Source organism: Pangasianodon hypophthalmus, chromosome 25 (assembly GCF_027358585.1).
Source record: "Pangasianodon hypophthalmus isolate fPanHyp1 chromosome 25, fPanHyp1.pri, whole genome shotgun sequence".
NCBI lineage: Eukaryota > Metazoa > Chordata > Actinopteri > Siluriformes > Pangasiidae > Pangasianodon > Pangasianodon hypophthalmus.
In genome coordinates this window covers 15,493,183-15,520,054 of record NC_069734.1, presented here as the reverse complement: position 1 = coordinate 15,520,054, position 26,872 = coordinate 15,493,183, and the positions used below count along the sequence as shown (strand labels likewise).

General features: G+C 38.8%; 1 protein-coding gene across 1 annotated transcript in view; it reads right to left on the bottom strand.

Moving 5' to 3' along the window:
- mgat5 (alpha-1,6-mannosylglycoprotein 6-beta-N-acetylglucosaminyltransferase) overlaps positions 1–26,872 on the bottom strand; it is a 99,433-nt gene that overhangs the window by 5,151 nt on the left and 67,410 nt on the right. Inside the window, exons 8-15 of the mRNA XM_026947769.3 lie at positions 24,319–24,488; positions 23,626–23,760; positions 19,082–19,215; positions 15,441–15,574; positions 7,180–7,329; positions 1,563–1,709; positions 895–1,011; positions 540–614 (exon numbers count right to left, since the gene is read on the bottom strand). Coding sequence (XP_026803570.1) covers positions 540–614; positions 895–1,011; positions 1,563–1,709; positions 7,180–7,329; positions 15,441–15,574; positions 19,082–19,215; positions 23,626–23,760; positions 24,319–24,488 — 1,062 coding nt within the window. The remainder of the gene's footprint in view (positions 1–539; positions 615–894; positions 1,012–1,562; positions 1,710–7,179; positions 7,330–15,440; positions 15,575–19,081; positions 19,216–23,625; positions 23,761–24,318; positions 24,489–26,872) is intronic.

The window sequence follows — 26,872 nt, the reverse complement described above, 5'->3', positions numbered from 1 at the left end:
TTCATAATACAACCTGTTCGGACTAAAACTGCTGAGAAAATACAGTCAGGTCCCTTCGTATTTAGACAGTGACTGCAAAGGATTTGCATCCAAGTATTAAAAATAATCCTAATATTTATGATTATGGTAGTTTGTCCAATTACTTTTGAGCCTGGGAAAATGACTCTGTAAAAAAAAAAAAAAATGGCTGTAATTCCTAAAGGGTCAACACAATATTTTTTATACCACTTGAATTAAAGCTGAAAGTCGACACTTCAATCACATCTTGATTGCTTCATTTCAAATCCATTGTGCTGGTGTACAGAGGCATAATTACAAAAAAATTGCATCACTGTCCAAATACTTATGCACCTGACTGTTAGTGATGTAGACTGTAATTTCTTTCCAGTGAGTTTTTATTCCCCCAGACATCATAGGCAATAACTTGCATCACATTACTAATTACCCCAAATTACCCTAAATACTATACAATAAACACAGGCCAATCTCTCTGTCTCTCTATCACACACACACACACACACACACACACCCATACACACCTGGTTCTCGATGAAGGAGTTGACTCTCTGCAGCATCCCCTCACAGGTGAACTCATACGGCAGATAGGGCTCAATCTGAGACAACCACACACACACACACACACACACACACACACAAACACACAAAGCTCTTTAGCCTGGCACGCAGTATGAAACAGTATTCATAACTGGAGAAGAGATTCATCCTGGACACTTATCTGCAAGTCGCTAGATAATAAAATACATACAGTGACAGACAGACAGAGATAAAGTTCATTAGGTAGACAGTTAGACAGACCAAAAGACTGCACAGTATGTAAGCAAACAGGCATACTACTGCGACAACAACAACAACAACAACAACAACAACACCCACCTTCTGACTGAGGATAGCTCTGATTGCTCTGTCCACCTCTCCGGGTTTCTCTATGTCTACAGTCCAAACATGAGGCTGGCCAATGTACACTTCAGCATACGGGTGCTGTGAAGTCAGCTAGACACACACACACACACACACACACACACGTGTGTTAATCACACATTTCATCCCACATTTACCACTTAAACCCATCACAAAGGTTATGTTCACATTACAAACTTATTCGACTTTAATGCCCTTTTTTTTTTTTTTTTTTTGGGAAAATTACCCATATCTGTTTTCACTGCGAACGCACCTCTCCCCCAAAAAGCCTCGCATGATGCAACACATCAGCGTCTCAGGCAACTAGTTCGCTGCACTACTCGAATTCGGATCGATGCCCCAAAGATCGAGGTACATCACAGATTTCCCCGTCCTTCCTCTGAATATAGTCCCTGCTGCTGCAGATTACATTAAGACTACATACAGAAGTGGCTCAGGTCTGATTTGATTTGTGTGTCGACACAGTCGTGAGAAAAATCCGATCTGTGTCACATTAAGGCAGAAAATCAGATTTGTGTCACTTCGCCCTGGTAATGTGAGCGTTGCCTAATAAAGCTAGAAGACCTAATGAAATCCTATTACACATCAGGTGTGTGTGTGTGTGTGTGTGTGTGTGTATACACCTCTCTCAGCGTGGGCTTGCCCTTGAAGAAATCTGTGTTCTTGCTGCTCTTGGGTGGATTGAACTTCGGGTTCAGGAACGCACAGCCATTGGCTATAGCCTCCAGGGGGGCGGGGCCTTCATAAGGGAAGGACAAACCTACAAAGAGCTGAGAGCGAGAAAGAAACACGTTCAAGTAAAAAGTTCAGAATGGAAATAATTTAACGACTACGTTTAGCCAGCAGTCTTTTAAATGTTTATGGGATTTATGAGAACATAAAAAACGCGAACCTAGGGTTTTTTTTTTTTAACAAAGATCGAACGCTAATGCGGATCATCTTGGATAATCCTATTTTTTTTTTCTGTAAGACTAATTAGCCCCTATTAATTTTCATGATTAGAAACGTTAACAGTCCTAGTTCTGCCACGTCCCGCCAAATTGATTCTTTTGTATTTCAAACCTCCCTATTATAATTCTCATATGAGCCTGACTCCTGTTGGTTTGGTAGCATTGTGCACTAGTGTGGTTTCTGTTCCTAAGAGCTTGTCTCGCACTGATCAGCTGATCAGCTCATGAGGAAGGCATTCAGCATGACTTCCACGTGGTGTGTTCACAGCTATGGTACTGAAAATCTCTCATAATGAACCCATTTCACCTCTCAGATTCACATCAACGACGAATATTTCTTAGGATTACGTCTATTATGCGCGTTAAACGCTCATATTCATGACTTTCACCCCCTCACACTGACGTTAAACCAGCCAATGAGAACACGAGAGACATTTACGTGAATGTGACAGGCAAAAAAAAAAAAAAGGGGAAGGAGTTAAAAGGAAGGAATGATCAGTTGTTTGTGGTTCTGAAAAGCACTGGTCTAGATGACGGGTTAATTTTGTTATATAATCACAAAGCAGCTTTAGAGAAACCTGAGCCAGGATGCTGATTAGAAAGAAAAAAAGTCAAGGGTTAGCATGAGTGAAGCCAAATCTCAAATGGAGAGCCCTGTATTCTCTAGGTGGCAATAAAGCACAACGTTATAAGCAAAAGGATTATGATTACATTATTATTCTTAACAGTTTACAGAACACTACACATTCTGCACTATGTCTTCTGAACACTGTGTTTTAGAAAGTGCACTGCCAGGTTACAGTGTACACAGTACAGAGGCATTGAATGTGTGTGGGTGGGTGTAGGATGGAGATGGAAATTGAATTCTCCTAACGTTATCTGCATTGCACTTTAACTGGAATGCTGATAAAAGCAGACGCGTGTGTGTTAATCATTTGCACTTGTACTCACCTGATCTAGTTGTGTAACTGCACTGTCTACATTTTGTATGTTCAGTGCTGCACAGGAACACAGTACACATTTGTGTTTATATATTAATGACAAGAAAACTGAATTCAATTCTAATTAAACTGAGTATAACTGGACGGTTGAGGAGGTGTTGAGAAGTAACGTAGGTGGTTTAAGGTTTTAACACTTTTGTTACACGGCGAAAGTTCAGTTGAGATGCTGTCCGGAGTTACAATTTCAGAATTAGCTCCTCACAGTATATATATACGGCCCAAAGACAATAAAACACTTTTCTTTACCATGATTTTAGTAATGATCTCTGTCCATATGCATTTCCTTAGCAACCTGAGCATTTACAACTGTACAGGGAGTGAGTTGTGTTCTATTAATGTGTGTGTAAGAATAAAGAAACAGAAAAATTCCTGAGCAATTCATGTGACTTGCTCCTTTCCTCCTCCTCATCCTCATCATATCTCTCGCTCCATCTTTCTCAGCCATGTTTGAGCTCGTGCTTAAGATTACAAGAGGTCTTATTCAGCTTGATGACTTAAGCAAATATTTGAGAAGGCCGGAGCCGTTCCATCAGTGTAGCTGTATGTATGTGAGCCACAATAATCTGCTTGTTAACATAACGCCTCGCAAACACAAGGACACAAAGAGCGGCCTGTGCTCCAAACGGACTGACGACCACAGAGAAGGGCTTCAGGGTGAAAAATGTACAAAGACACTCTTACACACTCGCTGACTCTTGGAGTACAGTAGAAGCACACACTCATCAGATCACGCAATCCTGGACATGTGACCGGTGGTGACACTCAAGTGTTGAAGTAGCAAACAGACAATTTTACAGCTCGAGTTTACTGGGTTTAGCTACGGGTTTACAAGCAGCAAGGGTATGTCTGTTGGGATCAACGGATAAATATACAGAATACAATTCCTGATTGTGTCAGTAGGAGGCAGTACAGACTCACTACTGTAAGAAAAGCAGGCAGCATGAGGCTGAAAGAGAAGGACACAGGCACTATTAATAGTGTTGCTGTGAGATGTACTGAGAGCTACTGACAAGGAGAGAACGAGCAAGACACGGAGAATGAAGAATGACCTCTGCCCTTCCACTGTAAATATTCTATTAGGGCTGACAGCAGCGATGGCACTAGACATCTCTGTATCACTGCACAGACGCAACAAACGGCTGTGCATCACTGCCACGATGTAACAAACATCTGTGTATCACTGCAAAATATGCAATGGACATCTGTGTATCATTGCTAAGATGCAACAAACATCTGTGTTTCGCTACAAAGATGCAACAAACATCTGTGTATCACGGCAAAGATGCAACAAACATCTATGTATCAATATGAAAGCTCAACAAATGTCTGTGTATCACTGAAAAGACACAACAAACATCTGTGTATCACTGAAAAGACGCAACAAACATCTGTGTATCACTGCAAAGACACAACAAACGACTGGGCATCACTGCAAAGATGCAACAAACATCTGTATCACTGAAAAGACACAACAAACATCTGTGTATCACTGCAAAGACACAACAAATGACTGTGCATCACTGCAAAGATGCAACAAACATCTGTGTATCACTGCAAAGACGAAACAAACATCTGTGTATCACTGCAAAGACACAACAAACATCTGTGTATCACTGCAAAGATGAAACAAACATCTGTATCACTGCAAAGACGTACCAAACATCTGTGTATCACTGAAAAGACGCAACAAACGACTGTGTATCACTGAAAAGACGCAACAAACATCTGTGTATCACTGCAAAGACGCAACAAACATCTGTGTATCACTGCAAAGACGCAACAAACATCTGTGTATCACTGCAAAGATGCAACAAACATCTGTGTATCACTGCAAAGACACAAAAAACGTCTGTGTATCACTGCATTGATGCAACAAACATCTGTGTATAAGCTGAAGATCATTGGAAAGGCCCAACAAACGTCTTTATATAACTGCGAAAGCACAACAAACTCAAAATCTCTATTACTGCGAAAGAAAAAAAATGTCTGTCATTGCGAAAGTATACTAAAGCCTCTGTATCACTGCAAAAGCTCAAAAAACGTGTGTATGCAACAAATGTCTGTGTATCACTGTGAACACAGCAAACATCTGTTTCACTGCAAAGATGCGACACACGTCTGTATCACTGCAAAGACGCAATAAACGTCTGTCACTGCAAAGACATAACAAAAGTGTGTGCATCACTGCGAAAGCACAACAAAAACAGCTGAGCATCAGTACAAAAGCTCAACAAAAGTCTGTACCTGTAGATCACTTCAAAAGCACAAACACATCTGTGCGTCAGTGCAAAAGCACAAAAATATCTGTGTATCGCTGCGAAAGCAAAAAAAGTAGTCTGTGTATCAGTGCAAAGGTATATCAAAGGTGTGTGTATCACTTCGAAAGCATAACAAATGCTTGCGTATCACATGACAGATGCTACAAACGGATATGTATCACAAGACAGATAAAACGAACGGCTGTGTATCACATGACGGATGTTACAAATGTCCGTGTGTTACTGCAAAGATTTAAAAAAAAGGATATATCTGTATATCACGGAGCCATGATCGTGGCCACACGGTATTTCATCCCACTGTACCTGTGCTTATAAATGCTTAGAAATATCATCCCTCGATCATGATTCAAGTAGACCTGCTTAACACTTGTAAAGTGGTGTAGACGTTATGTAAATCATAAAGCATGCTATCGTGTGCAAGCCTCAACCACAGACTCCGAGACCTTCAGGCTCCAGTGACATTGTCACCTACCTCAGCCCTAATGACACGATAAGCACGAGCTAAGCGCCAGGGTAGACGTTATTTCGTGACAGCATGCTGAGAGAATCCTTGGCTCCTTTCACCCTTCCATATCCTTACGCATAAGATACAATAAAGCCTGCGTGAGTCCAAAAGCCCATTTGCATATTATTTGAATTTGCATAAGCCATATAGTCAACTCCAGATCGGCCATCTTCAATGAAGATGAGCATAAACAGCGATATAACTTGAATAACTCAAGCAATTATAGCTTTCATTTGCTTAAACATATGGGAAGTAAAATTATTGGCACCCCAACGATAATATTTGAGGTCTCCTCTAGAGAGAATAGCAGCACGGAGCCTATTCCTGTAATGTTTAACAAGGTTAGAGACACATTTCTGGCTCTCCTCCATTCAGAAAATGTCAAGCTCCTTTATTTTTAATCCTGCGCACACGGAACACACTCTTTAAGGTCATTTTAGCAAGTTGTTATGTTTTGTTTTTCCGTGGACCTCGGCAGAATTTGGTACGTTTGGTATAATATCTGCTGTAAAGTGATTGGTTGCATTTTGTGACGTTAGTTCCTGTTCATTATTGGTAGCAAAGGAAAATGAACATGTCTATCATTTTGAAAATACGCACGGACAAAAGTGACGCATGGAATTGCGCAATTCTTCTATATGAAAGCAAACCTGTGATTATGAGCTCCGCCTCCGCCCCGCCTTAAACACACCCAGAATCAGTTCCGAGTGCAGACTCGGGTTGTGTGAAAGTGCGCTAAATCAGACCACAGGTTTTGTTTGCTCAAACGCAGAGCTGAACTTCGAACTCAACCTCAAGAATTGTGTAAACAATGCAATTGAGAACTGTGACCTTTAGGATGATCTTTACCTCACCAGCCTGCTTTGTACTCTGTGTACTGTAACAGAACATGTACACTGAGGTTTATATTGGTCTGCCTTCCTTCTCAGCCTCTTCAGATGGTCAATTTAGTGTTTCGCCTGCTCTGCTTAGACACATGGCAATTCTAAATTCAAGTCTGAAAACTACCTAAGCATTTACATAATACAATCTGTTTTATATAAAAGTAAACACTACTGTGTTTACCTGCTTTTGCATTCGGGGCCCTTTATTGCCTCACAACTGTTTGTTTGATCACAACACAATCTTCTCAGCTAAGTTTCTAAGGGTATGTTATATACACTGCCTGTCCTTATGTTGCATCTCCTAGATAAATTTGACTGGAACAAACCCTTCAGGCAATCTATGATTTAAAATAAATAAATAAATAAATAAATAAATAACGACTGTTGATCCAAAAAGTAAAGAAAAATATTATTAACTTCTGTGTTTAAATGTGTTACTCTTGTTAAGTGGAAAGAATTATGGGATTCATTGAGACATGCCTTCAAATTTGGCCAAAATAAGCCAAATCTTTACACTACTCCAACTGGAATGTGCGGAGAGTGAATAATATTGTGATAATATTGTAATTATATGCATATGTACGCCTGTAACTAACGTCAGCTGTGTATGTGTGCGCTTACTTTGGTCTCACGGAGCAGGAATTGTAGGTCTCGTCCGCTGAGGATGCCGTGGTTTTTGACGTAGCCGGGCAAATGGACAGTGCTGCTGCCGTGGACGGTTGCGTGCACCTCCATGTACGAGTGGATGATGTCCAAGTACTTCTTTTTATCCTACAAAATCAAACAGCAAATAAATTATCACCAAAACACCATCTACCAACCAAGCTCGAGAAATAGCGTACAGGTTTATTTAAAAATCATACACAGGTCAACGATAATGACATCACATAGGTGTCATTTGGACAACAGAATATCCATACGATAATTTTTAATTGATCAGTTATCAAACTTTATGTATAGATATGTATACTTGGTTAATACTCATTATTCAAGAATGCATCTTGGAAAAAAAGCATTTTAAATTCTTCAAACAATGAAGTACATTGTACATTTGCTTGATATTAATGCGCTTGTTAATCTAAGACTAGTATAATTGGTGATATTGTGACATTTTTGGAAGGAGTCTCCTCCAGACTCTACCTTTGTAGGGTAAACAGTATGGAAAATGGATTGATGGATGGATGGAAGGAGTCTCCAGTGTCGGTGCTTTGTAACAGTCTAAAGATAAGGTTGTTCCTTTAAAGTTTTCCACCACAGGGCAAGACAGGTGAAAGAGTTTAAAAAAAAAAAGAGGCTGGTGAGGAAATGATTATTTGTAGCTGCTATAACTGAAGTAATAGGAAGAACTAACTTGTTTCTCAGAAGTTCCACAACAATAAACTTAACTACAAATGGGCAAAAGTACAGCATCTTGTTCTTTAATTGATAAATTAAAAGTCATCACTGTGATCCCTTAAGGACATTATGTCCCAATTTGCACCAATTCTGATAGTCATAATGAATTGTATGTTATGCCTGATTACACACACACACACACACACAAATTCACAGCAAAAAAAAAAAAGAATAAGAAATAAGAAGAAAGCAACACGATGCACTAAATGAATGACCTCATACCGAAGATGGCACAGCCAACTATATCAAAAACGACAGTATGAAGACATGACTAATCAGTCTGCAAAAATGTACTAATTGTACAAAAAATGCCAAAGTGCACTCATGGTGTTTGGTGTTTTCTTCTGTTATCGCTAAATTGACAGAATGAGGGTGCAGAGAGAAGCTCATTTTCTTTGGCACCCTGCCGCACACAAACACCTGATCTTATCTGCGCTGTCAGGAAAAAAATAACAGAAGCATGTCAGCTCAACAAATTAGACACCAAAGTCAAAATAGACACCATACACACACATGCATGTACACACACACAGACACACACACGGAAACACATACAGAAACACACAGTTTTTTTCTATACTTGTCAGATATAAAGATTATGGTAGCTAATTAATGCTAGCCTACACCTAAAGGTAATTTTAACCTTAGTAAAATTTCTGCCCCTGCTAGTTGTTTTAGGGGGCCAAGCACTGAAGGTGCATATTGGAATTCCTATTGGAATATTCCTATTCCTATTGGGATTGCATGTTTTCTTCTTCTCATTATTATAATACTGCCACAATGGGAGTCCATGGTGGTCCAACACTTTGTATGCTTTTTATGAAATTTGGCACAGTGAAAGAGGACAGTCTAGCAATGCAAGGTTGTAGAAACTTTTTTTCTGATTCTCTGGGTCAAGGCAAGTTCAACAGACACCATATTGTATTTCCCACCATTTTTAATTTTTTCAAAAACTTTTCCTCCTCCCTAAAATTGTGTCCAATCATCAACGAATTTGGAAAGCAGAATCGTGCAACCAAGCCGAACAAAACTGTTTCTCTGACTTTTGATATATGGTACATCCATAAGACACAAACAAAGTCACCAAACAGGAAGTGACGGTATATCTCAGCAAAAGTGTGATGTACAGTATATGGCCAAAAGTTTGTGGATGCCTGACCGTCACAGCCGTTGGTGGACCTTTCCCAAACTGTTGCCACAAAGTTGGCAGCACACGATTGTCTACGATGTCTTTGCAATGCAGTTTCCCTTCACTGGAACTAACGGGCCTAGCTCAAACATGTTCCGGCATGTCTGACGATGCCCCTGTGCATAAGATGACGTCTGCGAAGACATGTTTGGTCAAGGATGGTGTGGAAAAAATTGAGTGACCTGCACAGAGACCTGACCTCAACCCCACTGAACACCTTTGGGATGAACTGGAATGCCGACTATGCCCCAGGCTTCCTCACCTCATGTCAGTTCAATGAATTTGCCGGCTAAGTCAACAAACAGGAAGTGAGAGGATATCTCAGCAATGCTTTTACCTATTGACATCGAACATTGTCATGTTCATGAAACCAGGTTGAGATGACTTTTGCTTTGTGATATGGTGCATTATCATGCAGGAAGTAATAATTAGAAACTGGGTAAATTGTGGCCATGAAGGGATGCACATGGTCGGCAACAATACTCAAATTGATTGGTATAAACGGCCCTAAAGTGGGCCAAGAAAACATTTCCCACACCATTACACCACCTCCACCAGCTTAGACTGTTGACACAAGGCAGGTTGGGTCCATGGAATCATGATGTTGGTGCCAAATTCTGACCCTACCATCTGTGTGCCTCAGCAGAAATCAAGATTCATCAGACCAGGCTACATTTTCCCAGTCTTCAACTGTCCAGTTTTCCCTCAGCTTTCTGTTCTTGGCTGACAGAAGTGGAATCTGATGTGGTCTTCTGCTGTTGTAGCCCATCTGCCTCAAGGTTCGGCGTGTTGTGCACTCGGAGATTCTTTTCTGCTCACCACAATTTTACAGAGGGGTTATCTGAGTTGCAGTACCCTCTTGGTCAGCTTGAACCACTCTGGCCATTCTCTGTTGACCTCTCTCATCAACAAGGTGTTTCCGTCCACAGAACTGCTGAGACAATATCTCAGCAATGGCTTGATGTTTTGCCTTCAAATTTAGTATATCTCCTTGGGGGCAAGCAATGATGGTCTGACTGGCTTCCATTCTTCCTCCACCACTAGGCTGTGGGGACAGAAAGTGCTTGGCCCCCTTAATTGCTGCATGCAGCAATATTTTTACGTGTGACTGAGAGGGCATTTTACAAGATTACACAAACACGATCAAGCATGTAAAGACAGAGCCAATTCATTTTACTGTGAATACACAGTAAAACACTAAGCCGAATTAAGCTGATTAATAAGCGGATTAATAAAATACTACTGTGTGGATATTTTAGAAGGTCCCTGAAAAGGACCTCGCTTGAACAAATTCCAAAAAAAGAAAAAGACATAAAGAAAAACTCACTGGCCATGAGAAGCGATGCACATTAGCTTACAAACTCTGTAAGGAGGTGTCTATTATGTTGGCAGGCTAATCCATGAAAATACCTAGTAGTTTTCATATTAAAGCACACCCTGTCACATATTTCTTGCTTAATACCTAATTAAGCAAGAAATAATATGTGACAGGGTGTGCTTTAATATGAAAACAATTGACAGCAGGGTGGTGTGATGTGTCCTGACATGAAGCTGAATCACCGTTATCACCCTAAAGCGGTAACAGAATGTCCTGAAGTGTTTTATTCCTCTCATACTACAGCAATTTGAAAATGAATACAATCATTTACCCCATTTTCTCCTTAACAATTTTCCTACCGACTAGTGAGCTCTCCCCCTGGCATAGGACAGCTACCATCCAGGGAGGGTGAAGGCTAACATGTGCTAACTCCAAGACAGGCTACGCCAGCCAAACACATCTTTTCAAACTGCTGCTCTTGCTGTGTCACAGGGCAAGGCAATACACTGTGAGGAAAGTGCTATCTGCCCTCTTCCACATACATGAGCTCACAGACACCCACGATTGGCTAGCGTCGCTCTGATTGACAGAGGAGAGAGAGTATACTATCCCTTCCACACAGACAGCACGGCCATTTTTGATCTCCTGCCCCCTGGCCACGAATGCCTGTGGCATCATCAGGATTCGAATTCATGGTGATAGGGGCGAACGTTTCTGGTTTCCTGTTATCACTTTTGCTTTAGTAGATATGAAGACATTCCCTCATTTTTTCCCTCTCTCGAAACCAAAAAAAACATAGCTTATCATTTGTAAGAAAGTGCAGAGTTCATAAATCACACACAACATTTTGGCACAACATTTAAATAGGACGATACAGGAAGACATTTTTGGAATCAGGTTGCTATTACATCCATAGACAACCATTTTACAGCGTAAAGATGACGGCCTTGTGACCTCACATTTCTGTGTATAGAATAAGATCATCAGCTCCTGGATTCTTATGTGTACATGAAGGATAAAGACTGTTTTAAACTCTCATAATGAGCTCAGAATTATGAGCTCGCCTTTGCTGTGTATTAATCAGTGCAAACAAATCGCCCAATCAACACCACTCTCATTATGCTAGATTACGAATGAAGAAAAGTACAACAAATTGTTATTCCTCTTGAATGCAACGCAGAAGTGTTGTGCGGAATTGAGTATGATGTCGATATCTATGTGTGGGACATATACAGGCTGCTGTACTTTATTGAACATCGAGATGATGAGAAAATGCTGGCGGATATGAGTCATAATTTCTAAGGAAACCGCTGATCTTCTGAGCACACAGTCTCACACAATACACAAAAGCGATCGGCTGTGGTTGAACATGTACACACATATAAATTCACACTGCATTATTTATAGTAGTCTAGCAAACTCCTAGACTGAAAAACTATGCAAAAATAACACAGAAAGTGTTTGCAGCGTGTGTGCGTGTGTGCGTGTGTGTGTGTGTGTGTGTGTGTGTGCGTGGTCAGAGCCTGAGACTTCAGAAATGTAGTTTGAACCCAGCCGAGCTGAGCTGAAAATCCAGATCCCGACATCAAATGGAACCTCAAGTAAAGACCCCTTCGTGTGTGTGTGTGTGTGTGTGTGTGTGTAACAGTATGTAAGAAAGATGTGAGGTGCACAGAAGCAAGAGCATGGAATCCAACTCTCAGGAGAGCATTTTAATTAAAGAGAATAAAGCAGTTTTATAGAGCCATAAAACAGCAGGGAGTGAGTATGAGCTGCATATAGAGCAAGGGTGTGTGTGTGTGTGTGTGTGTGGTGTAGTGTGGTGTGTATATGTCTGTGTTTGTGTGTATATATGTGTGTATGTACCAGGTTATCTGGACAGAGATGAGAGGATATGTCTGCAGGCTTTTGAAATGCTAATAAAGACAGTCATTGGATAGAGTGACAGACACACACACACACACACACACACACATCTTTATCATTATTACTTTGACCCTGGTGGCCCTCACAAATGCACACACGTATACAGGTGTCTGTGTGACGAATAGTCAGGGTTTCACACAGCCACCTGCACACACACACACACACCCACACCCACACACCCACACACACACACACACACACACACCCACACACACGTTCTTTCAGACTTCCTATCAGTATTACTAACAGTTTTGACCCTGGTGACCACAAGAGCTCCTCCACCCCTCCACACACTTCCTGTAGAGCCACGTAAGGTGTGTTTCAGTGTCATATTAGGGGGAAAAAAAAAAAGGTGTCACTGCAATTATCACGGCTCCGACAAGTTTTGTGTGTGTGTGTGTGTGTGTGTGTGTATCATGACATTTTAAAAGGTTATTTTTAAAATGCTATAAGGTCACTTATAACCTATTTGTTATAGCTGAGCTCTGGTGCTACTTCTGATACTATTTGTGGTGTGTCATACATCACACAGCGCCAGTGATGCTAATAACTTCATATTCATTTACGGTAAATCACGGCCGAGTACAATGTTTCATAAAATGCCGAGTGACGGCTGGTTTGTTGGGCAATGATTAACATTTCCATCAATAATTGATTAACTCCTGTAAGTTTATAGGGTACATGCATTGTTTATACGAATATAATGAAATCAACTCAGACCTCTTCACAACAAGAGGCACAAAAAAGTCAATCGAACTTCCGCCATTTGCACTCAGTATCCTTCACTCATTAGAATTAATGATCACATGTGCATCTATATTATAATAAATAATGGGTCTGTAACGACATGTCATTTAGTACCACTGCTTTGTAAGCTGTTTTATAATGATTCATATTCATGCAGGTTTAGGTTGTAGATTTGGAAATGGTGTCCCTTGGATGTTAAAATTAAGTGATTAAAGAGTGAAATAAGAAATATACATTATTACATGGCGAGCTAGTTAGCTAGTCAATGCATTAATACAGAGAGAAATTAATGTGAACATGATAATTTATGAGAAATTAACGAGTATATGATAATGTAGCATATTGTGTTTACGCACTCGAACAAAAACGTTACTGGCCATTGTTTCAACAAAAATTCGACAAAAAAAGGGTTTTCTCTCCTCAATTTACATATTAAATATCTTATTAGTAGTGCGTTTTTCACTGCAAAACACAGGTTTCAAAATTATTGGCACCCTTACGATAGTAAAATAATAGCACCGAGCCTCTAACCAGGTTGGAAAGTGATCAGGAACCAATACTCCATGCAGAATAATAGCACCAAGCCTCTAACAAGATTGGAAAGTGATCATAAACCAATACTCCAAGCAGAAGCTCCTTTATACTCTTATATTTGGTTTTCTCTAAAGACTAGAGACTGGGATGTCCAGGAACATCTAGTATATATATATCAAAAAATTTGCCCATCCTCTTAAAAGGGTGCCAATATTTATGGAGTTGTCTGCAAGTTGCTTGTTTGGCAGGATTAAAGAGTGACATAAGATCTTCAGATCAACTGAAGCTACATACAGCTTTCTAAAACAGCTTAGCTAACTCATCTGTATCACCTTTAACAAATATGTTCTTGAATAATAAATAGGAACAGTTTGTTTTTGCTAATTCTTCACAGCAGACTGAAGCGTTTGGATCGTACTGTACATTTTCCATGTGAAAAATGCGAATCCATTTTGTCTCAGGAAATATCTCCAAGTGGATACTGCTCTCTCTTACACAGAGAGCTGTGGGTCTTAATGGCAACACCAGGCATGAGCTCACAATGGAGAAATGTGTGAAAGAGAAATCGGATGCCGTTTGGAAACAATGTGGTGGAACCACTGAGTTTAAAGAAAAACACTTTTCCATGGTGTTGTTTTAAAGTTTCTATGACAGACGTCAATACAAAATAAAGACGACGGTGTTATTGCGTTTCGGTTAGAGCACAGAAGAAAAATCCAAATACCTGACTTACTCTAATGATACATATGGATTTCTCAGCAATTGTTCACATTAGGCCTCTTGCTAATGATAAAAAAACGTACAATACTTTGGTTATTGACATAAGGTGCCAAAACATAGATCGCTAACTAGCTGAGCCGTAACCTGTCGTATATATATATATATATATATATATATATATATATATATATATATATATATATATATATATATATGTATATATATATATATATATATATATACACACACACACACACAGCATTCTGCAGTGTTTGCAGTGCTCTTTACTATTTCTATGTTAGAATTCTCATTAATATGACGTTGTACGTCGCTCAGGAAATGACGAGTGGAAAGAAAAGCTGACCAAAACCTGACGTTTGAGATTGTTCATTTTTTTTTTTCTTCTATTAAACGTCATTGTACCTGCACTAGCAACATCTTCCTATGACATCAGCATGACACACATCCACTGACCTCTCACAGGAATAAGAAAAATTCAGCACCAACCAACAAATTAGTACCAAAATCATTAAGCACATCGCAAATATTGAAATATCAACATATTTTAACGTGTCTCAGGGCAGAGTTCTCCCTTAACCACCAAGTTCGAATTATTTCTCAAATAGTTACGTTGCGTACATCCTGAAACGCGATATTTCTAATAATAATTTTTACGAATTTTCATTAATTTGTAAAATAAATGAATTAAAAAAAAAAAAAAAAAAAAAAGGAGATTGTGGAAAAGAAGGAGAATGACATCGCTGCATCATAACAAATTTGCATAAAATGATTCTATTGAGCAAATACATAAATAAATAAATAAAACCTAGCGAATATTCCAATTTGTCACTTGACCAAAAAAGTTACAAAGATTTATTTGTTGTTTCTTACTAGATTGTACTCTTACAGGAAATAACCAGAACATAAACACACTTAAAACCATACAATTGGAAGACTTAAAGGACTTCTTCAGTATACTGTATAATCGTAATGATGCAAAATTAAGCCAAAACCAGCATATATCAAATCATTATATAAATCGAAGGAACATACCTTCCAGAAGTTATCGACTTTCCCGTAGACGAGCGACTGGTTCTGGCGCTTGACGTCGTCGATGTGTTTGATGTCGCTGGCGTTCAGGTGCTGCTCCACCACGAAGCCCAGGAAACTGTTATCGGGAGTGTGAGCTGCAAGATACAAAGACGATCAGAAGATATCGACGATACAGAACAACCAATCAGAGAGGAGAAAAAGTGCACTGGGGCGGGATCAAGATCATTCGTAAAATGATTTAAATTAAGGACAAAACATGGCAACGGATAGAAATAATATATTAAAATGAACTGATATTAAGATGGTGATCCGTTTGAGCCTGAAATGGCCTAAAAAGAAAAAAAATCATTTTAAATAAATGATATATTATAAATTTAATATTATATTATAGCAGTTATGATGTAATGAAAAGAACATAAGGGTTAAGAAAGGAACACCAGAGTGCTTCATTACGGCTTGTGTGTGTGTGTGTGGGGGGGAAACGATCACAGACTAGGTCAACGTTGGCAAGTGAGAGATGGTTACTATGGTAACAGGGGACCAAAAGGTCGTCTGGGTAACAGCGAGCTGGCAGAGTTTCGCCTCGGTGCCATCTGTGTGAAACTTCACCCATGTCCGCTGATTAGAAATGGACATCCCATTAGAGCAATCATTTATTTATTTTGTATTTTGAAATATCTTCATCTCAGAGACTAAAAATCACCTAATCTTCTTTATATACCAGGAAAATTAAATATACGTACGCACGTCTTTCAAGAACAGCACCTCTAATAGCAGTTCCGACTGTAATTCGAATCACAGGAATATATTACTGCGCTCGTTCTAGCTAATACGTTATCGTTTCTATGGTAACAACTCATTCATAAAGACTTATATCGTGGATGCACGTAATTTAAAACGTAATATTAAACGGCTTAAAAAAAATGTTATTACATGTTAACAATGAAAAAAACATAATTTAAGTTGATATGATGGAGACTTTTTTTTTTTTTTTTTGTTAAACATTAATTAAAGGAGTCTCCAGTGTCAACAGTCAGTAAGTTTTCTTGCCTGATGAAAGACAGAGGAGTTTGTGTTTTCTGGCTTCTCAGGAACACGACAATCTGCATTTTTTAGTTCAAGAGAGGAAAAAAAGAGAAGCTGGCGAGGGTACAACTGTTTACAGCAGTTATATGAGTGCAACTCTTGATGTTCCATGACATTAAATTGTAATCAAAATTGTACAACAAATTGTAATCGTTGGCAAATCGCTGCGGAATAAAACACTTCGGGTTGTGCTGTTATAGAAAAATAATCATTTTAATCTTTTATTCCTTACAAATCTTCTATAATGTAAGCTCATTAGACTGTGATTGATAAGTTACTCAAAACTTTTCGTATTAATTTTCTGTCTTTTTGACCTAAACGGCATGTAAGTGTTAATTCATTTATTCTGTTATCTTACACACACACACACACACACATCTACACTGACACACACAATCAAATTAAAGAGCCAGATATAAGAGCATATGACTGTAGGCACTGTAATTCCTCAGAAGTTGTCTACAGTATTAGATATTTGATTTTGTGTGTGTGTGTGTGTGTGTGTGTGTGTGTGTGTGTGCCATAGTTTGGCCCAAGAGAGCATCTGGACTGTTGCTGCTGCCATCAGATCCAATCATTGTGTGGGATGAGATTCAGAAACCAGCCGGCCCATAATGCAATTTGTGTAAATTTGTGGATATCAGAAATGGCAATATAAATGGAACATGCCCCCTCCCATGCATGCAGACACACACACACGCGCAAACGCGCACACACACACAACCTGTCAAGTGTAATCACAGTCAGCAGCACAAATCTGAATGCAGTGTTGATTTCAGTGGCCTTGAACCGGCATTCTTTTTCTCTTTACTGACTGCAAACTTCCTCTACTATAAATCAAAATAAGTAAAAAAAAAGCAGATAGAAGGACAGAACAAAAAGGGAGGATTGATTAAGTTTCCTCCTCTTAAACGAGTGCCTCCCTCCATCACTCACACACACACACACACACACAGGGAGGACACTAGCAGCCTGTTAATATCAGGTTATTAACTCATCTGTATCATTTTAATAACAATCCCAGAAAATTCTTCAGCACTGTTGAATCCTTGCTCGTGATTGGTCAGAAGGTGGTGATTAATTTTCTCTAACAGTCGTTCCAGCTGCAAGGAAAACCACAAGTTTACACCAACGCCCTTTGCTCTAATATGTTATTGTTTCCATAGCAACAACTAACACAGGGACTGGTATGGTGGATGCGCCACATAAACAGTTAATTATTAATAAGGTGAAGTGTTTTATAAGGAGATTATAGTTTATTTAGGATGTATGGAAGGAGTCTCCAGCGTCAGTGCTTTGTACGAGTAAGAGGTAAAGCTGTAACTTCAAGTTTTCTCAGTAACAAAGTGCATCTTTTGTCTTAGAGAGAAAAAAAAAAAAGCAGGTTGGTGAGGGAAGACTATTTATAGCTGCTATAACATAAGTGATAACAGGTAACTAATGTGTTTTGTAGATGTTCCACAACATTTATGCAGCTATAAAAGGATAAAAAAAAGTACCACATTATTCTTTAATAAATAATAAATGTAATTGTTGGTAATTTGTTGTGGTGTAAAAGAAATAAAAAACCGTGTGATGTATGGTTATTGGAAAATAATCAATTTTTGGGTGCACTGGTAAATCTGCAGTCATGTCAACATGGACCAAAATCTCGAAGGAATGTTTCCAACACCTTGTAGAATACATGCCATGAAGAATCGAAGCTGCTGTATGAGCAAAAGGGGGGAAAAAAACTACTTTCAAAATCAAGTATTAACTGAGTAGAATCTTCTACACTATACGGCCAAAAGTATGAGAACACCTGACCATCACACCAATATGTGGGTCTTCCCCAATCTGTCGCCACAACGGTGGAAACACACAATTGTGTAGACATTTTATATAATTTTATTTCTTTTATTATTCCTAAGAGTGCATATATAGTTATAGTTTTAACTTTTCTTTCTTCCTTCCTTTTCTTTCTTCCTGCACTTTAACTGTCTGTGAGCTGCTGTGATAAGTGAATTTCCCCACTGTGGGATCAATAACGCTTATCTTATCTTATCTTATCTTATCTTATCTTATCTCATCTTATCTTATCTTGACAAACAAATTCACTCTGGTCGGAACTATAAGTCACTGACCTGTTATTCAAGACGCACTGTAACATGTAACACGCCTCATTAGAGGAAATGTAACGCTCTCAACATAAAACATATATTTAAAAAAAAAAAAAAAAAAAAAAAAAGGTAATCGAATATACAGCAGTCTGGATTTGAAGCAGTTATTGGGGTTATACATGCATCCAACTACATGCAGAAATATGCAAACAGGCCCCACACACACACACACACACACACACACACACACACACACATTTCATGATGAAAGCCATGAGTGTTCTCTTTCTGGCCAGGAAAAAAAAAAAAAACCAAAGGGTTTATTGAGAATGTCATGTACCACGTCTTAACAAAAGAGCTTTTCACCATCTACAACACCTGAGATGACAATCCAAGCCAACTGCCCATAAACACATACTCACACACACACACACACACACACACACACACACTTACGGAACATGGTGTTGAACTGCTGAGGGTTAAGGTTCCACTTGCCCCATGGAGTCTTGTGGCCTTTAGACTGAGCGTAGTGAGCATGGTTAAACTCCGGCTCCGTCCCGAACGAGTCCAACACTCGCAACATGCACCTGAAAACAAGGTCACACACACACACACACACTTTTATTACACTCTTATTTCAGTCAGCACTAAGGCTGATTATAAATTCTAATCTGCTTTCTCATACATTTTAACGATGCATTCACATGACTCCATGGCGCTCTGATCTCAGCATGAGAATAATCCAACTTTTCTAATATTAAACACATTAGGCAAATATGTGACATTCAAGTATTTATTTATTTATTTATTTGGAGTCTTTGGAGTCTTTTAGTCCTGAACTTTCTAGCCACAAACCCCAAAGTTACACCATGATAAAATGTAGATTCACAAAACATTATGTGTAATAACAGTTTTGTCGAAGCTACCGTTACATTCAAGCTGACATTATTTATGAATGGAATTGACCAACTTCTGATAAAAAACAATATAAGACACGTTATTATTATGAGTTAAACCTCAGAGAGTTTCGCGTAGGGTTGTTACGGGGTTGTTATTTTTAGATTTCGTAACTAAATTTTCCACCTCTGCCTCGTTTACCATGAAACAGTACTTTTTTTTTTCAGATTTATCATAGTGTGAAAATTACAAACCGTAACAACCACTGGTCACAAGGGTGTGTTACTCTTATTTTTATTTATAGAAACATACAGAACTGACTGTGCGCTTTCATTTTGACAAGCATTTGATGCTTCGGTAGATCGAAATTTAATGAACGTAATAGACGCACATGCAGAAAGCAGTCTGTCGCTGCAGTTCGGTCACTTTTCTCAGCATGGCTTTGAAACGAAAATGGCACTAACTACATTAAATAAGGCTTTTATTACATTGAGGACAACGGAAAAGGACACAATGTGTTCTGTGTGTGTGTTGGTGGGTGGAGGGGTTTGTTGGGTGGGTGGGGGTGTGGTGTGGTTAGGAAGGAAGCACTAAAAGAGGAAGCCTTCTAAGCTGGTCTGCTATTCCAAATATGATACATTATAATGTTGTTTCAAGGCAGGAGGGAAATGGAGTTATGGTTTATTCTTATGTCGGTGTTCTAGCCCTGCTTCCTGTTACTTTCCCGGTTTGCTATCATTAAGGCATAAAGCCTGTTTCAATTTTTTTTTTCCTCTTATTAACTTCAAGACACGGCGAGGGAATCTTGGATTTTTCCACCACATCCATTTAAATGTAGCTAAAAGGAGAAAAGTATGACGTGTCACGCTTTAATTAATTTTACCATGATTATGTTTAGGAAATTGGTGTGGAATAAGAGAACTAACACTTTGGGATGTTATAGGAAAATAAAATAAAATAAAATTCGTGTCGCAGCACTCCGTGGTTAATTATTTTCCAATAACAACACCCCCCCCGAGTGTTTTATTCATTACAGAAGAATGTTTGGACTTGACGTAAGATGAGCTGAGTATCACTGGTTTAAATAACACACTGACACGTGCACATCTTCGTACTAATATTGTTATTGGTTCTTTTACACTATTCAGCATCAGTTGATGCTACGTTGCAGAATGTCTAAACAGTAGATTACAAGATTAAAACAAGCGAGCAAATTAACAAAGTGCTGTCATTGTCAGTGGTTTGTGTGCAAGTGACCGGAAGGTTGTGAGATCAAATCCCAGGCCCCTTAATTCAATTCAATTCAATTCAATTCCATTTGTATAGCGCTTTTAACAATGGACATTGTCACCCTTAACACCTTAACGCTTAAAGCTTGGCTTGAAGTCTGCCTATAAGTCGATCTGGATAAAAACAACGCCCATACAAATGGACCTACAGAATAAACATGTTGGATAAACCCTACATACTTGATCTGTTTTCAGAAAAAAAACCTGTTATGTGATAATGATTACAATGAAGCTTAAAGTCAGGTCTTTTGTTTCATTGCCCTGGTGCTCCAAATTCCCTGAGATACTTAATACAATGTTAGTAAGATGTTTAATTAATAAGATGTTTAATTTCAGGTCCTGTGGTTCATTCCAAGTCAATATTTTATACAGTAGTAATTATACTGGTTATATATCTCAAATCCCCTGACCGTTATACTCGATCAAAGCTCTTTTAACTTTGTCCATGGATTGGATTCTGCATAGAAGCTGACCTTCCTATTAACCTTATAAGACTGACAAGCAGAAATGTCAAATTGTCCTTAGAGCACGGCTGCTTCTTAACTGTTTACGTGAGATTTTTTTTTTTTTTTGGTGTGAAAATAGAGCAAGTTAATTATGATTTAGCACCACTGTGGTTTAAACAGGTTCTTATCTAGTGTGAGGATACGCTTTTTCGATACAGACTAGAAAGCACTTGGGGGGAAAAAGGTGGCACTGATATTAATACTCTGTATTTTAATAGTATTTATTCAATATTATGTGAAATATAGCACAGAATTTGCACATCTGGGTATGGAAGTATTAAGTACACTTCTGCAATTTAATCCCGAGTTCCACTTTTCAGCTGGTTTCAACTAAATAACAAGAACTGTACGTCACTCAAGGTGACGATGAAGACAGTCTTGATAAACAGCATCAGATACTAATAATGACGATAATAATAAAACAGATTAGAGATATGAGAAAAGCAAAGTCATGGACCACCACGCTGGAGCTCTGATGATGAAATCTACACTGAGAGCGCCTCATACCACGCAATAATGAGATTCGAGAGTGCCGAGAGTGCCGCAGAGACTGATTTGTGAGAAAGGTGAAGAAATTGAGGGTCAGTAATAACTATGAAGGCTCCGAGTATAAGGGTAATTTCAGGCTGAATTTCTCAGAGCGGGGGAGAGAGAGTATGAATAAGTCAATGACACACTCGTTCACCTTCACTGCTGTTTAATATAGACTAATGCCCATGGTATAAGGTTTATTCTATACTGCTGGGTTTGAAGCTTCAAGCCTCAAGTCACCAGAGTTTTTTTTTTTAAGGATCTAAATGATCTAAAGCCACACTTAATAGCTAGAAACAACTTGTTTATGATTATTCTTGTTTGCCCACAATGACTTTAAAGCCACAATATTTCACAGTAAAATTTCACTTGTATGAAAAGTAACTGTAAAACTTTAATTCCATACAATCAATGACCAAGAATCCAAGGTCTAGAATCAAATAATCCTCTGGAGCCAATACACTGTTGGTGAATCCAAAGCTTTGAAGCTGACTCATAGTTTTCAATGCCGAATCAAGGAATCAACTCTTTTTGGAATCGACTCCCAGGACCTTCACTGTGACCCGAAAGCAGGATGGTGACTTGATGACTTGACACACAACGTATACCAAGATATACCAGGTTCCAGACTTCAGGCAGTCATTGACTGCAAAGGATTTGCCTCCAAGTATTAAAAATAATCCTAATAATTATGATTGTTAGTTTGTCCGATTACTTTCGAGCCTGTGGAAATGGAGGGATTCTGTAAAAAAAAATGGCTGTAATTCCGAAACAATTAACGCAATATTTTTGTAAAAGCCCTTTAATTAAAGCTGAAAGGCTACACTTCAATCACATCTTGATTGCTTTATTTCAAATCTATTGTAGTGGTGTACAGAGGAAAGATTACGAAAATTGTGTCACTGTCCAAATACTTATGGACCTGAATGTATATTGAGGATGCTAAGAAAATTAAACAATGTAATACAAAAAAAAAAAATTCCAAATGCTTATAAGCCAATTGATTCAAATAACTGACCTACTGCAATAATTAACACTGACTAATTAATGCCGTGTTAATGCACTTTTAACACAGGACATTAATTACGACTAAAATATGCAAAGCAAAATAAACAAAAGAACAACAAGGAACTGTGTTTCGAAATGAGAAACCTTTCGCCTCGTTGACTAATCATTCATTTGAGAACATGTTCAGTCATTTTCATTTATTTTTTTCCACCCATCGAGTTGTCACACAAACTACTGACTTTTTAGCCAAAGCAGAGTAAGATAATGTTTTTTAAGGGTAGAAAAGACCATAAATGTGCGATACAACTGGACAATCCGATGAAATACGTCAATATGTTATATATATATATATATATATATATATATATATATATATATATATATGCACATCATATATCATATAGCAACACTGGAATGTAGTGTTCCTATACTTTGGTACCATTTTCTCCAGTGTAACAAATATGTTTTTAGTCTTAAAAAAAAAAAAAAAGTGAGGCAATGTGTGCCAAAGCACACTTCATAACACAGAAGACACAATCTGTAACGAACTTATCAAGTTTTCATCGAATTTGATCGATTAGTTGCTGCAGCCCTAGTCATGATATCATGAGTATGAATCACACACACACTGTTTTAATACCTGGGACGAACTCATGAACCCCGTCAGATGAATATGTGTATGTCCACTTGACTTGACTTACTACCATCGGTGAAGACTGAGCCAGACTGAGAGCAATAAAGACGACGGAGAGCGGATTTTACTCACTGGTAATGCACCCACGAGGGCCCTAGTGTCTTCTTAAATTGAGACAGGCCCACAATGTCGATGTAGATGAGCTCCACCACTTTGTCTCCCTGCGTGGGACAGCTGGACTTGTTTCCCATCACCTTCCTCATGATCCTGACAAGAGACAGATAGACAGAATGTTGGAGGCTGTGAGAATATCTAATTGACAGTCTTTTACTGTGTGTGTGTATGTGCGTGTGTGTGTGTGTGTGTATGCATAAATGTTGTGTCTCTGTGGGTAAAAGACCATGATATTGTGTGTACGTGTGTGCCCGTTTGTAGGTGCGCGTGTGTGCGCGTGTGTGCACACCAACCCTGATGTGAGATCAGATGTAGATTAGATCTAATTAATGGTTCATAGTGTGTTTGTGCTACAAAATATTTCCAAATACTGTTTATGAGCTGTGTGTGTGTGAGTGTTACACAATATTTCCAGCTAAGAACAATCTTTCGGCTCCCATAAGGGGTTGCCACAGCGGATCATTGGTCCGCATGTCGATTTGGGACATGACAGACGCCCTTCCTGATGCAACCCTCCCATTTTATCTGGGCTTGGGAATGACCACCAGGGACCCATTTCCAGCTAAGAATGCTGATAAAGAAATATTCAAATACATAATCGCTGACGAGCCGTGTGCGCATGCGTGCGTGTGTGTGTGTGTGTGTTCTTACTCTTTAAGCTCAGCGATAGAGGCTGAGATGCGGATGTCGTGGCCAAGCAGGTATAAAGTGGTGATGAGGTCACTCCACTGCACCAGCTCCCCCAGTGGACCCCCGCTGAACGCATTCTCAGCTATCTTGAAGCCAGACTCCTTTGTCAGCAGGCCCAGGTGCACAAGGATCTAACAGACACACACACACACACACACACACACACACACACAGAACTTCCTTATTAGTTTATAGCCTCGTGCATACACACAGGTCCAGATGTGCGTCACTACTGCAAACCTGTCCTCAACAACGATAATGAGTGTGTGTTTGTGTGTCTGTGTGAAGGGAGATGCTTCGTATTACTTATTCTACTCATTATAACTATGGCCACTGAAATTCTCGCTTCTGACTGTCTGGAAGGTTTCTGTTATCTATTTTGTATACCACAGTGCTAATACATTTTCTATAACACCAGCTCTGACGATCGTTCCGGGTGCAGGGCAAACCACAGGTTTGCGTCCACTTTAATATGTTTCTATATTAACAACTTATGTTAGTGATATGGTGAGGTTTTCCGTTTATAATGTATTTAATAACTAGCTAGTTCCATGGACATTTCAAATGCGACTTAAACCCTTACAAGTATGACCTTTTTTGATATATAAAAAAATTCGAATCGCTGCCTAACTGCTGTGGTGTAAGAGGAATAAAACACTTCAGGGCACGCTGTTATTGGAAAATAATCATTTCCCGTCACTGATTATTTTTCTATAAGAGCACACCATATCAAGCAGGTTCCAAAGAAAGGAACTGTACTCAGACTACAGTGCATGTGTGCAAGTCGATAAGAAGAAAATGAGACAACGCCATCCGAAATGTAACCATAACAACAACTGCGGGCCTGTCGCTATGAGTCATGGCTGATTTACACAATTATTTTCAGACAAACAAACATCATCAGAATTCCTTGCTCATGAGTTAAACTGTCTGGTCTCCGATCGCTTAATTATGATGTGCTCATTTACAACACGAGTCCGGTTTTCTCTGCTTTGTTCATCCATCCTTTCGTTGGCCACACTTTTATTCCATCGTATATTCATTTGCCCTTTCATTGTATCTTTTCGGTCTTTTGTTCGTTTTGTTTTGTCCTTGCTCTCTTGGGCTCATTTCTTTTGTCTGGCTCGAGCGTATATTCTACCATTTAGTCGTTACTTCCTGTGTTTGTTTTGTCTTGTGTGATTGTGCGTCTGTCCATCGTTTATTCATTCCCCTATTTCTTAGGTCTTCTTTGTTTGTTTCTGTCTTTCAATGGCTTTTTTAATACATTTGTTTTGTCTGTATGGTTAATCGACTACTCTCTGTAATGTGTATCTGTTATAAGTATAATATATTACAATTCTGCCATATTTTAATGAGGTATAAGTATACATGCCAGCTTTGCTTATCAGCTTCGCCCATATCCGTTTCCGGTTCATCACCTGAGGTAAAAGACACTAAACATGAGCCTTATCATCATCATCTCTTCAATCGACTGAACTCTGTTCATGCTATGGGGAAAAAACCACTGACTACTTAAACTGAATGCAAACAATTTTGCACTTTGTGCCATGTTGTGTGTGCAGAGTGTGGGAAAGCTCTTCTGTGGTGACAATGCGAGGTGCAGAAGCATTGCGGTTTTTGACAGCTGGGATCTGATTACAATCTGAACCGATCAGACTTATATCTGTTTCACTATGGCTGTGGAGCCAAGCAAAAACGTTTTCAAATCATAGTTAACTTCACACTTAGCTAGAAAGGTTTTAGGCAGACTTTTTTTTTTTTAAGAGCTTCTTACACAACATTTTTGATCTTCGCAGGCGGATGCTAAGGCGAGGTTAGAGAGTAGACAAGATAAAAACATTTTCACGTTGTGTTGGTAAAATATATTTACGTTTTCTGAAAGTAGACATGTCAAAGTAGATTACTGTGACGTTGGTCAAAGTTCGGACAGGTTTTCTCACACTGCCACACGTAAACAATTTACTCATATACCATAACCACATTTATGCTAATTAAAGTAATTAATTAGAATTGGTGCCATCACGCTTTTAAAGAAAACCCTTAAACTGTAGTACATATAGTAGTATATAGTAGTATATATATATATATATATATATATATATATATATATATATATAATTATAACGTGTGTATAATTATAAAATGGATGTATAATTACAGCTTTCGGATACTTCTTTAGTTCACTGTTCTTTGATTAGTATGGTTGATGCTTTCATTCACTCTTCATCCTTCTTTCATTCAATATTCGGTGCATTTCTCAGTTGCGTCACTTTATTTCACGTTATATTTCTTGTACTCACAATGTCCTTCATCTTTTTTTGTCTGTGTGTGTGTTTGCTGTTTCCTAAATCTTCCAGCTAACTGAATAAAGTTAAGATAGAAAACACTGCACCCTATTACATAATGGTTCGTGATGAGAAATATGTGAGTGTGTGTGTGTGTGTTCAATCTGCGCTCAGCGCGGAAGGCTGAGATCCTGCACCACGCATGTATCATTTTCAGCTAAGAGCTG